This window comes from Dunckerocampus dactyliophorus, chromosome 19, assembly GCF_027744805.1.
Source record: "Dunckerocampus dactyliophorus isolate RoL2022-P2 chromosome 19, RoL_Ddac_1.1, whole genome shotgun sequence".
NCBI lineage: Eukaryota > Metazoa > Chordata > Actinopteri > Syngnathiformes > Syngnathidae > Dunckerocampus > Dunckerocampus dactyliophorus.
In genome coordinates this window covers 2,463,802-2,474,798 of record NC_072837.1, presented here as the reverse complement: position 1 = coordinate 2,474,798, position 10,997 = coordinate 2,463,802, and the positions used below count along the sequence as shown (strand labels likewise).

At 41.9% G+C, this 10,997-nt stretch overlaps 1 protein-coding gene across 18 annotated transcripts in view; it reads right to left on the bottom strand.

The window, feature by feature from the left end:
- The window catches only part of adgb (androglobin), a 54,090-nt gene that overhangs the window by 11,835 nt on the left and 31,258 nt on the right, over nucleotides 1-10,997 (bottom strand). For 11 of the 18 annotated variants that reach the window (XM_054762342.1, XM_054762343.1, XM_054762338.1 and 8 more), the window contains 11 exons: nucleotides 9,816-9,947; nucleotides 9,514-9,667; nucleotides 9,250-9,437; nucleotides 8,401-8,582; nucleotides 8,047-8,216; nucleotides 7,240-7,342; nucleotides 4,929-5,074; nucleotides 4,022-4,177; nucleotides 2,983-3,082; nucleotides 2,800-2,899; nucleotides 568-751 (listed from right to left, as the gene is read on the bottom strand). In XM_054762342.1, coding sequence (XP_054618317.1) covers nucleotides 568-751; nucleotides 2,800-2,899; nucleotides 2,983-3,082; nucleotides 4,022-4,177; nucleotides 4,929-5,074; nucleotides 7,240-7,342; nucleotides 8,047-8,216; nucleotides 8,401-8,582; nucleotides 9,250-9,437; nucleotides 9,514-9,667; nucleotides 9,816-9,947 — 1,615 coding nt within the window. Of the gene's footprint in view, nucleotides 1-567; nucleotides 838-2,799; nucleotides 3,083-4,021; nucleotides 4,178-4,928; nucleotides 5,075-7,239; nucleotides 7,343-8,046; nucleotides 8,217-8,400; nucleotides 8,583-9,249; nucleotides 9,438-9,513; nucleotides 9,668-9,815; nucleotides 9,948-10,997 lie in introns of those variants that run through there. The other 7 variants (XM_054762349.1, XM_054762348.1, XM_054762341.1 and 4 more) reach the window with 6 other exon arrangements.

The following is a 10,997-nucleotide window of genomic DNA, read 5'->3' as shown; positions in this document are numbered from 1 at the left end:
TTTTTTTTTTTTTTTTGCAATAAAGAGATTGTTGATCAATCACCTTCTCGTCACTCTTACGTCTGGGTAGATGTTACAATACCATCTTTATTCTTGATGGTCGTGACCGTCCAGTGCAGAAAATATTGTATTGTAAAATATTTCCACCGAGGGCTGCATACTAAAAAAAATCAGTATATAAAAAAATGCAGGGTGCCACTTTTAAAGTTAGTGCAAGCCATGTAGATATACAGGGACATTTTTTATATTTTTTCTCCTCTTGATATGTCTTTATGCTCATAATATTTTGACTTTATTATGGTAACATTATAATAGTCAATATATTATATTCTATTTCAACTATATGCAATTTTCTCCTCTTAATATTATGACTTTATTCTCCTAATATTTTGTCTTCTCATAAAATTACTGCTGTTTCCATATTTTTGTCGTTTTTCTGTTTGTGTTTTTAGAATGAGCAGAGCCAATAAAAAAACCCTAGCCTCAGGCAACCCCTGGGCCGCATTTTGGTCACCACACCCCTACCGTAAACCGAGGGCCACCTGTAACATGAGCCACGAAACTGACCTGCTGGCTCTCATACTGCTTCAACAGGCCTTTCATTCGTTCCCTCCTGGTGGTGGCGTTCTGCAAGCGCTCCTCCACCAACTGCTCCCGCTCCAGCTGGTAGGCCTGGATCTTCTCTAAGCGCTTCCTCCGCTGGTTCTCCTCCATCTCAGAGTCCACCAGTGTTGGAAAATCCTGTTTCCTTCTGCATAATTACACAAGTCATTCATGTAGTGTGCCTCATGTCTGCGGGTTTAAAAAGTCTGGTGGACAGTGTGGTTCCATCACAATCTGCTGGAGAAGAAGATATTCAGCGTCTACAGTGAAGCTTACAATGTTCTACACCTGCTATTGAGCCAGATAGGCCAGAAAGGCGAGCGAGCATGTGCACAGACTGGCTATAGTCGGTATGAATGGAAATGCAGCAGGGGAAATGATGTGAGTCACACCCCTGGCTTTATCTGGCAAGACGAGCCGTGAATGCAAAATGACATCGGTGTGAGGTGTCAACGTAACCACAGCCGCACTCTGCAATAAGACTTCATTGTAACAACTAAATAGCACACAACTTCTTGCTGGAGTCTGTCTGCGTGTGATAAGAAGAGGAGAAAAAGACAGCGCCAGAAGTGAGGAAGTTAACAAAACTTTTTTTTTTTTTTTAGTTTTTACAAAAGTACAAGCAACCATCTGAGGTGCAAACATAAGATGGAGACTGAAAATCTGAAAAATGTGTTTTCCTTTTTCTGGTTTTAATGAGTAGCTTTGCCACTGAAGTGCTTTTGGCTTAATGAGCATTGGCCAGTACAAACTACTACTTTGTCAGCAGCCATTAACAGCTGGACACACACACACACACACACACACACACACACACACGGGCAAAAGAGGAGAGGTGACAGGAGAGGGCACATCACACTCAAAACGATGAGCACAGTGGGGGTCCTGAAATAGCTTTTTGATTAAGAGACGCAAATACCATCTCATTTATCACAAGCAGGCGGGGATGGCCTGAGCCAGACAACATGAGGTGGCATGAGAGCGAGATAGAGCAGATGACATGAGAGACAAAGCATGTGCGCTCTTGGGAGACACTTCCTTTGCAAAAAAGCTGACAAGTCACGGCCCCTGGTCCCACTCCTTGACATTAAAGTCTCACAAGAGATGGTCGGATGCTCTTCAGCTTGTTGAAAGGCAGAGGCTCTTTGACTGGGCAAGCAACGGCAAGCAGTGAACTCTCAATGAGCTTGTCACACAGTCAAATGAACAGCGGGGGTCACTAGACAGAACACACACTATAATCACGGTAGAAACACAAAAATGACACACACAGGGCGCCTAATACTACTCCTACTACGGGGAGTAATAAACAACTATGTTAACTCTAAACACGTAACTTTAGCAGGTTTGCACGGCATCCTGGGAAGCGCTCCCGGTGTGGCTACAATATATTGTATTTTTACATTTGTTTTATTTTTTGCTTTTTTTTTTTTTTTTTAAAAATGCTTTTGTCCTTTCAAAGTTTAGTATATGTATCTTATCCATCCATCTATCCATTTTCTATACTGCTTCTCCTCTTTAGGGTCGTGGGGTCATGCTGAAGCCTATCCCAGCTGACTTCGGGCGACAGGCGATGTACACCCTGAACTGGTCGCCAGCCAATCGCAGGGCACATGTAGACAAACTATGTATCTTATATTCTGCTATATTGTTTAATTTTCTTTAACTTTGTCTATTTTTATTTTGCACGCCTTTATAGTTTTATTTCTATTTTTTAATTAATTTTTGTTTTTTTTTAATTTTATATCTAGCCTGTTTTATGCTGCACCATTACTCCGCAAAATAAAAATCCTAGTTTGTGTAACCTTCGCTGACGATGGCAATAAAAACTATTCTGACTCTGTGACGTGGCCCTGTGGTCTCACCCAGACTCTACCTCCATTGACCCCCCAGGTAAGTTGAGACCCCTGATCTACACCTTAAGAGACAATACTATAGAAATGAAACTTGGATATAACATATAGAAGAGTGTAGATTTCCCCCAATTAGCAAACCAAGACCAACCATGCTTGACTGAAGGCAAGACACAATAAGCTTCACTTGTGCTGCCAGCTATTTAGATAATAAAGACTGATTTTCAGTGGATAGTAAATGTACACTGCTACACAAGCTGTACAATGACTTCTCTAAGTAGATCCAAGTTTCACATCTGTACAAGTGTCCCTTGAGAAGGTGAACTGAAAGAGAGAGACGCACCTGATGAAGGGGGTGCAGTCCATGGGAGGAACGGCGATGCTTAACAGTTGTTCAATTGGTATATTGGGAGCGTTGAAAGGAACGGGACTGCAGGCCTCATCTAAATAAAAAGAAATAAAAATAGCAGCAATGACATATGAATGTTTTTGTTCCGTGTTTAAACAAACAAACAAAAAAGATGACCAGAATCGTCGGGTGGTGGTGACGGTGGTGGCTCCTCGGCAGGAATTTCATCATTTGGAGGTTGAAATTGGCTCAGCCAATTGAGGCGTGATTGCCACGCCTAGAAAGAAAACATCACAGCGAGAAAATACTTCAAAACGACACAGGACTGTACGTCAGTGGTTCTCAAAAGGTGGTGAGTGACCAAAGTGAGGGTCAAAAGCCAAAATTTGCTTGGTTTTACTTCTCGATCCGGGCTGCTCAAGTGGTGTCAACCTGGGACTCACATCTTCCAATGGTCATTAAGTTGCAACACACTTCTTTTTAAGTAATTTTTACTTTATTTATTTCTATGATTTTTTTACATCATTTTTCTTTGTATTGATTTCTAACATTTTTATTTTTACTATTTTTTTTACACTTTTAAACCATTTAAGTCATTTTAAATGTGTATTTATTTCTATGATTTTTACGCTTTTTACATTTTCATTTATTAACACTTTTACATCAGTTTGATCACATTTTTTTTACACTTTTTTGAAGACATTTTTATTTTTATTTATTTTTGATGATTTCATTTAAGACATTTTATTTTACATTTTATTTATTTATGCTGTCATATGTTTAATTATATGTCGTATACTTTTATTGAAGTCAAACCAAGTAAATGGATTTAAGGCATTTTGTCAAGAAAATGAGGAGATGAAAAAAATATCGCTCAATTTTACTTCCAAATAAGTCAGACATCAGTTGCATATGACATATTTTAATGCCACTTTTGACTTGCTGTCTGCGATCCACACACGATGGATTCGCGACCCACTTTTGGGTCCCAACCCACCAGTTGAGAACCACTGTTCTAGATAACCAAAGGAACATGTGCGTTACAGGGTGAGAACCATTACACTGAATGGACAAAAGTATTAGGACACAGTCACAGCATAAAGTTGACCAAACTGTCCAGTTAAGATGCAGAATTACAATGTAGGTGTCAGTTAAGTGGTGCTCTGTGCTCAATACTTTTGTCCATCTTCAGATACACATTCAGCCACCGGGTTACCTTGGCAGCGCGGCCGGGTTCTGCCGCTTCCCAAGCTCTTTTAATAGCTTTGATCTGCTCTATTCGCTCTACGTCCTTCTTCACCTCGATGCTCTCTGCTTGGCTCTTGTCAACAGCCACACACAGCGTGTAGTTGGCCTTCGTCAGGTCAAGGCTCTGCACAAATGTCAGGTAGACACACATCGAGTCAAAAAACACACACACACACGCACCGCGTGTGTATATATAGACAAGAGATTCTGAAGGTCACCACGCTCCAAATGCGTGATGAGTCTGTCTCTTTCAATGAGCAACTGGACCGAGGCTTTTATGCGGCGCTCAAGGAAAATAACATGTCATTGTTGAATTAATTTATTCAGAGATCATGACATCGGCTACCTCCAACAATGTTGTGTTGCTAATGAGGGAAAAAAACACATTCAAATGGAAATAGGCTGCAGAAAACCAGGCGCTGTGAAAATCTGCCTTTCAAATGTGATTGTGCTTATGATTAGATATGCGGCAAACAAGAAGCACTTATTAAGAGGTTTTGATTTGCGCAAGCAAACATGGAATACTGAGTGAGAACAAGCCTCTTAAAGACAGATTACTTGCAGAACAACACTGACATGATGCTTGTCTTACTTTGGGTCACAGATTTGTCTGACAGCGGAGTCAACCGAGCAGATAAAACGCTGGACTGAAAGACACTGCGGCTCCCAGTCAATGAGTGTGCACTCTATTTTGGAGGCTACCTCCAAAAGGTCATTTTGCTTAGTGACTCTCCACTTTCTGTACTTAAATGACATCATTCAATTCAATGGAGAGCTTGGTAGTGACCAGCAGGACTGTATGGCACATGTTTACACAGCACCGCTGACATCACGGTAGCACAGCTGTCCGTCACAGTGCAGCGGTGATATATTACCGTTTCTTCCTTGGAGACGGTCGAGCAGCAGCCGATTTCCTTGTCGTCTTGGCCTTTCTTGTTAGGTTTGGCTGCTACTTCAGTGGCCCGCTCCTCGTTGCTCGACGTGTCAGAGGCCGAGTCCGTCGCATCCTCGGGGAAGAACACTGCATTTGCAAAAAGAGGGTGTATGGTAAATACTGTGGTGGATGCTGGCACCCTTCCACATCAGGATGCCTTAATTATAGTGTGGATCGACGAGGGCCATCTAAATGTACCCTAGAGGTTAATTGTGTGTGTTTCCCCCCCCCCATCTGTGAATGAGTGTACACTTTGAATGTGAGCATCTGTATTTGTACAGAATGTCGTGTGGGCGCACCTCTGCTAGGTGGCACTGTTGCACTTCACAGTTAAAACGGACAAAACCAAAAAGGCTCCCTTCCCACAATGATCCATCATTTAGCCGACACCCTGCCAAGTTACTCTTGTCGAAGCCATTTGGAAATGCAGCACGGTGTCCGCTTGCAATGCCAAAGCCTGATATTCATGTGCACAAGCCAGTTCATGAAAACACAGTGGCGTTGTTTAGGTGCAAAACACCGACATGCCTAAGCAGTGCATACAAACTGGCATTGCAGGCAGCTGCATTAAACATGCACACAGCACTATTTGAGCTTGTTAAAGGGGTTTCAAAGCGCGCATCATGGCGTGCACTATCCGTGTAGCATATAGGGAGCATGATCAAGGGCACAGCCTCACCGCTGAGACGCGGTTTAACTGGATGAAATTAATTCACTTTCCTGCTGAGATATTTCCCAGGGCACCATGGGGCAAGAGGAGCAAACTTCATTTGACTTCCCACTGACCCACTTCCACAAGCTTATTGGAAAACCATAGGAGGCTTGTGTGGTCAGTGGACTGCTACACAAAACTGCACCGGAACTCATGTATACAGTATCATCTTATTATATCTTTGCAACGGACAACGTTTTTGCCTAACCGAGTCAAAAAATATTGAAATATTTATTGTCCCAGAAATTGACACTTAACGATATTAATGTCAACATATTTTGAGATCAAACAAACCACATTTATGATAATATCTAATAATAATAAATCATAAGGCAATATTTCCTTGAATATGTCATCTTTCACTCAAAGATGCGGAACTGGCGTTTGTCACATGTATTTTCTCACAGGCAATTCATACTGTCTGTAACATTTGCAGCATTTCTTAAACTGCTGCCTTCCCAATAGGGGTGTCAGCATTAATAGTTCCCACTTGTAGCTGAACAATGCTAGCTCACTGTTTTTGTCTTATCTACTTGTCTTTGTCTATTTACATCAGGGCTGTCCAGCCGTCCTTTGATATTTATCATTTTAAAATTTAAAAAAATCATTATACAGATATTTAAAGACACATTTTTACATTTTTATTAGTGGTTAGATCCACTTTTACTGGATTTTGGTTTGTTTTATTTCTGCAACGAGCCACATTCTAAACTTTGGTCACCCATGCCTATTTCGCTAGGAAGGCGAAGTGTTGCCAGACGAAGGAGGAGTGTGTCCAAACATTGCCTTCTTGGCTGTGTCCCTAGTCAGGGGTTGGTTGCACTGTGGCGGGGTTTATGCAGCTTTCAAACCCGCATTGAACAGCGGTACGGAGGTGGAGCTCCACTACCACGCACCTGCGTTCCGCTTACTTCACCTTTATTGACCGCTTGTTTTTAATTACCAAATAAATGCCCAGTGCAAAAAACATTTCCTGTCTTTCATATTTAATGCACACCCCTACTTGCTAAATATAGCGCCAACGTTGCTAAATTGTCAACATGGATCTCTTCTACGTATGGGGTGTGTCTGCCAACTAGTAACTTCGTAATAATTAAGCAGTGTAGCGGTCTTATTATTGAGAGTGAAAGGTTGCTAGTGCTTTGGCTTTTATTTTGTTTTACTGTTGCATTTCATTCTTGTATTTAATGTTTTATTACTGTATTTGATGTCCTTCATGTGTTCTGTTTACAGTGTGAGTGACTTAGGAGTTAACTTTGGTATAAGATCCGACTTACGCCACAGCCTAGGAATAAAACTCATGCGTAACCTGAGGACCACCTGTATGTCCAGTTTAATTTCTTCACCATCTTACCACCTTGAAAAGATAATAAAATGGTTGCTGAAATGTAAGGGGTGCACTCACTTTTGTGAGATACAGCATACCATGTTTATTAAGGCAAAATTTGGATTTTGAGTGGCTAAATGAAGCAGTCATATTGTGGTGCGTTCACAGCGGTTTTCATGTGTGATGCAGGATGGGGAATGTGGCCGAGGGTACCTTGGGTTTCTCTGTAACTGAGCAGTTGTGCAAAAGCCAACTGAGAATCATCCAAATCCCAGCTCTGACGCAGCACCTCTGCCCTCACCAAATACTTATGCTCCTGTCAAACAAATACAAAAAAAAGCCAGTGCAAAATACTCAAAAATGATAGCCAACACCAGAACAGAGCTGTAAACTGGACCTGCACTTGCACACGGTAATTGTTAACCACAGTTTGCCTTTAGATAAACATTTTTTTAAACAGTCTAAAAGCTGCCAATACTGAGCATCAAAATGTCTCTTGTGGCTCCCAGTGGAGCAGAACATCAGTTTTAATCACAGATGTCTGCTCTAATTGATCAGTGGTCTTAAGGACAAATCAATATGCCTCCCGCTGATGATTTACTGGATTCGACATGATCCGTTTCATTACAGACCACGGTGCTACTCATTTTTCATAATATTTCTAACAAGAGGCTTGGCTGCACAAGCACATGGTGTACTGCAAAAAGCATGTATGCTGTATGTTTAGATAGCTGAGCATACATCACTGCTCCCTGGCAGAGTGAGACAGTAACAAGAAAAGCATCCCTCTGGTTTCTGCTGCTCTTCTCTTGTGCATTTTGTCTGTGTGAGAGAATGTGAGTGGGTGGGTGGGTAAGTTCATGTGCGTGTGCAAGTCTGCAAGTAAGGTGCTATGAGTATTTGGCAGTGAAAAATTCATATGAACACAAGCAGAAAGAAAGTGGGAGAGGAGGAGAAGAAGCAGCAAGAGAGAGAAGGAAAGTGTCAGAGCAACCCGTGAATCCACGCAGTCGGTGTTACCGGTGTTACCGGCGTCTTGGTGGGCGGCTGCAATTGGTCAGCTGCAGAGTCTGATTTCCCAGATGTACTGCCCTCCTCGTCTTCTTCCAGGCTGGCGTCTAATTCCTTGATTTCATTCTCTTGGGTGGGGGATATGTTCTGGTTCTCCTCCTCCACTGAGTGACTGGGAGCTGTAACAAGGAGAGCAAAGGCCTGAGTCGGAGGAAAACAAAGACAAATCCTGTTATTGCAGCAGGAATTGGAAAGCAAATTAAATAGTTGGCAAAGTTTTCTCTAATGGGGAAAAAAGCTATCTCAGCTTGGTTAAATTCTAAGAATAACACATAAAAGACACATTAAAAACACATCCCAAACCTAGTGGCTCCGCCTCTTTGCTGGGCAGGAAGTTGAACACGGGAATGACGGCGACGCCTTGCCCGGTGGTGCTGGCCATTTCGTCCTCGTGGTCCAAAATGGACAAACGTATCAACACATGCGGACAGGATGTCTGAAAGTGAATAGTGACGAGGACCGGTTCGGTCACCTTCACAGAATAGCTGCAAAAACATTACAAATTACAGTTAAATCTAAATTTAAATAAATAGCATAAATAAGTTCATAATAAGGGAAAAAAATACTATGCATCCCTAAATACTACTACTTGTGGAGAATAATAAATAACCCTGTCAACTGGTTTGAATCTCCGTTGGGCATCTCTGTGTGGAGTTTGCATGTTCTCCCTGTGGGTGCGTGGGTTTTCTCCGGGTACTCCGGTTTCCTCCCACATTCCAAAACCACGTATGCTAGGTTAATCGGCGACTCTAAATTGTCCATGGGTATGAATGTGAGCGTCAACGGTGGTTCGTCTATATGTGCCCTGCGATTGGCTGGCGACCAGTCCAGGGTGTAAAATGGATGGATGGTTGGAACCCTGTCAACTCTAAACACGTAACTTGTGCAAGCTGTTACAAAACAAGTGCCGCAAAGCATGCTGGGAAGGCGGAAGTACCCCCAGTGACAGGGACAATGCCGGCTCCCAGCAAGCCACACCTGTTAATGCCTGTTTTTTTTTCGCGGCACTAATTCGAGACCCCAGCGGTGATTTACTTTTGTAGAGCACGCCACCAGCCGTTATAGGAGAGACTATGGTTAACTGAATTGAGGTGGTAATTGGAGCATTTACAGAGTATGCAAGAGAAATGCCGTGGTGTTACTTGGTCTTACCCACATATAATATTCATGTTGTTAGGAATGTAATAATCGTGGAAGTCCTGCATTGAAAATGTGCTGAGTGGAGCTGGGTGGGACAACTTCGGGAGAGGTTCCCTTGTACAAGTCAAGCGCAAGGTCCACTTGGCACCAGCAGGAGGCCATTCAGGGGTGATCGCCTCTGCGACAAAGGTATAACCCAGCTGCAATGGGAGATAAACTAAATTCTGATCGAAGGATTTGACATTCATCTTTCATGTCGTGGTGAATAGAACAAACCATGTTGGGTTGATAAAGATGGGGTGGGATTGTTGTGATGAGATTGGTCAGCTCTTCTCCCGTGTCGTTATTTATGATGTGCAGCCGGGAATAAGGAATCGTGCAGTAGACCTTTGGTAACAGCAATGTCTCCTTGGTAAAAAAGAACACCTCTCTTTGCACATACAAAACGGAGAAAATATGTCATTAAATTCCAAGTTACAGCAATCGGAGTTGATCCTTCCAGAAAGTCAATTGCCTTTGTCAAAACTAAAATCTGGGAAATCCATTCTAAACCTGGCAAGTGACAAAAGTAGACAAACCTAAAGACCAAAATCCAGGAGGTGGCTTTGTCTGGGAGGCTGACTGAGTAATCGGCGAAAACGATTTTGGTCCATTCATCCAGCTGACACGGGTAGAGCGTGGCCTTTTTATCAGAAAGTTCAAACATGTTCCTGTGACAGAAACACACCAACACCACTTTCACACAAAATTACATAAGCAAAAGAGCTAAACCTTTAACTAGCTAAACATAAAATGCCTAAATTTTATGGAAAAACACCTGCGCATTTTTTTTTTGTAATGCCTCCACAGAAAAAACTGACAAATCTCAACAGGCACAATAATGACACGACAAGGTAAAACTCAACTCTGAAACTCTGACGTCACTTCCTGTCTTCTACGCATTCGTCCGCCCGCCACTAAGGTCCCCTAGAGAACACATTAACTGTGAAACACATCAGCAGGAGTTTTATTTACATCTTAAATGGCTTTTTTACTCTATGATTATGTCTATCATAATGGGCAATACCAATGCACAGCCATTTTAAGCCGCCATTACAACACATCGATGAGACAATAGCCACCATAGGAAGTACGCTGTCCAAAAAAACACAAAAAACTACCAACAGTGGATAATGCAAATTTAAAGCTGACTATAGGGGTGTTATTTCATGTCTACAGGGCTCTAATAATGCTAAAAACCATATTTAGAAGATTGTAAATAGGTTTTCTATGCCATAAATACAAAATTAAATTTATTAATATTGAATACTTTGTGGAATTAACTACGATGACTGAGGGAGGACTGTAATGCAAAGTAAGCTGTGTTTCTTTATGCAGATGCCGCCTGCCGCTCTTCTATCTTCTTCAGATGTTGTGGTCACATTATTGTTTATACATCCACATGTTACAGTGCTCCACTATTTTTTTTACACTTGTATGACAGTCAAGAATGTTAATGATTGGTGCCAGTTTGACACTGGAACAGATTAGTTCTGTTTACATTATTTAATATGTTTATTTGTTGTTGTTTTTTTAAAATATGAACAAATGAAGAGGTCAACAAGCATCATGGAAGAGACGGTGATTGACCTTAAGGGTTCCAGTATTTTAAGAAAAAAAAAAAAAAAGCCTCCATACACGCATGAAGCAGGCGCTCGGCACTCATGCGCAAACATACTTCCCCAGGCAGCGGGTCATATGGCAGACGCTGCTAGCTGATT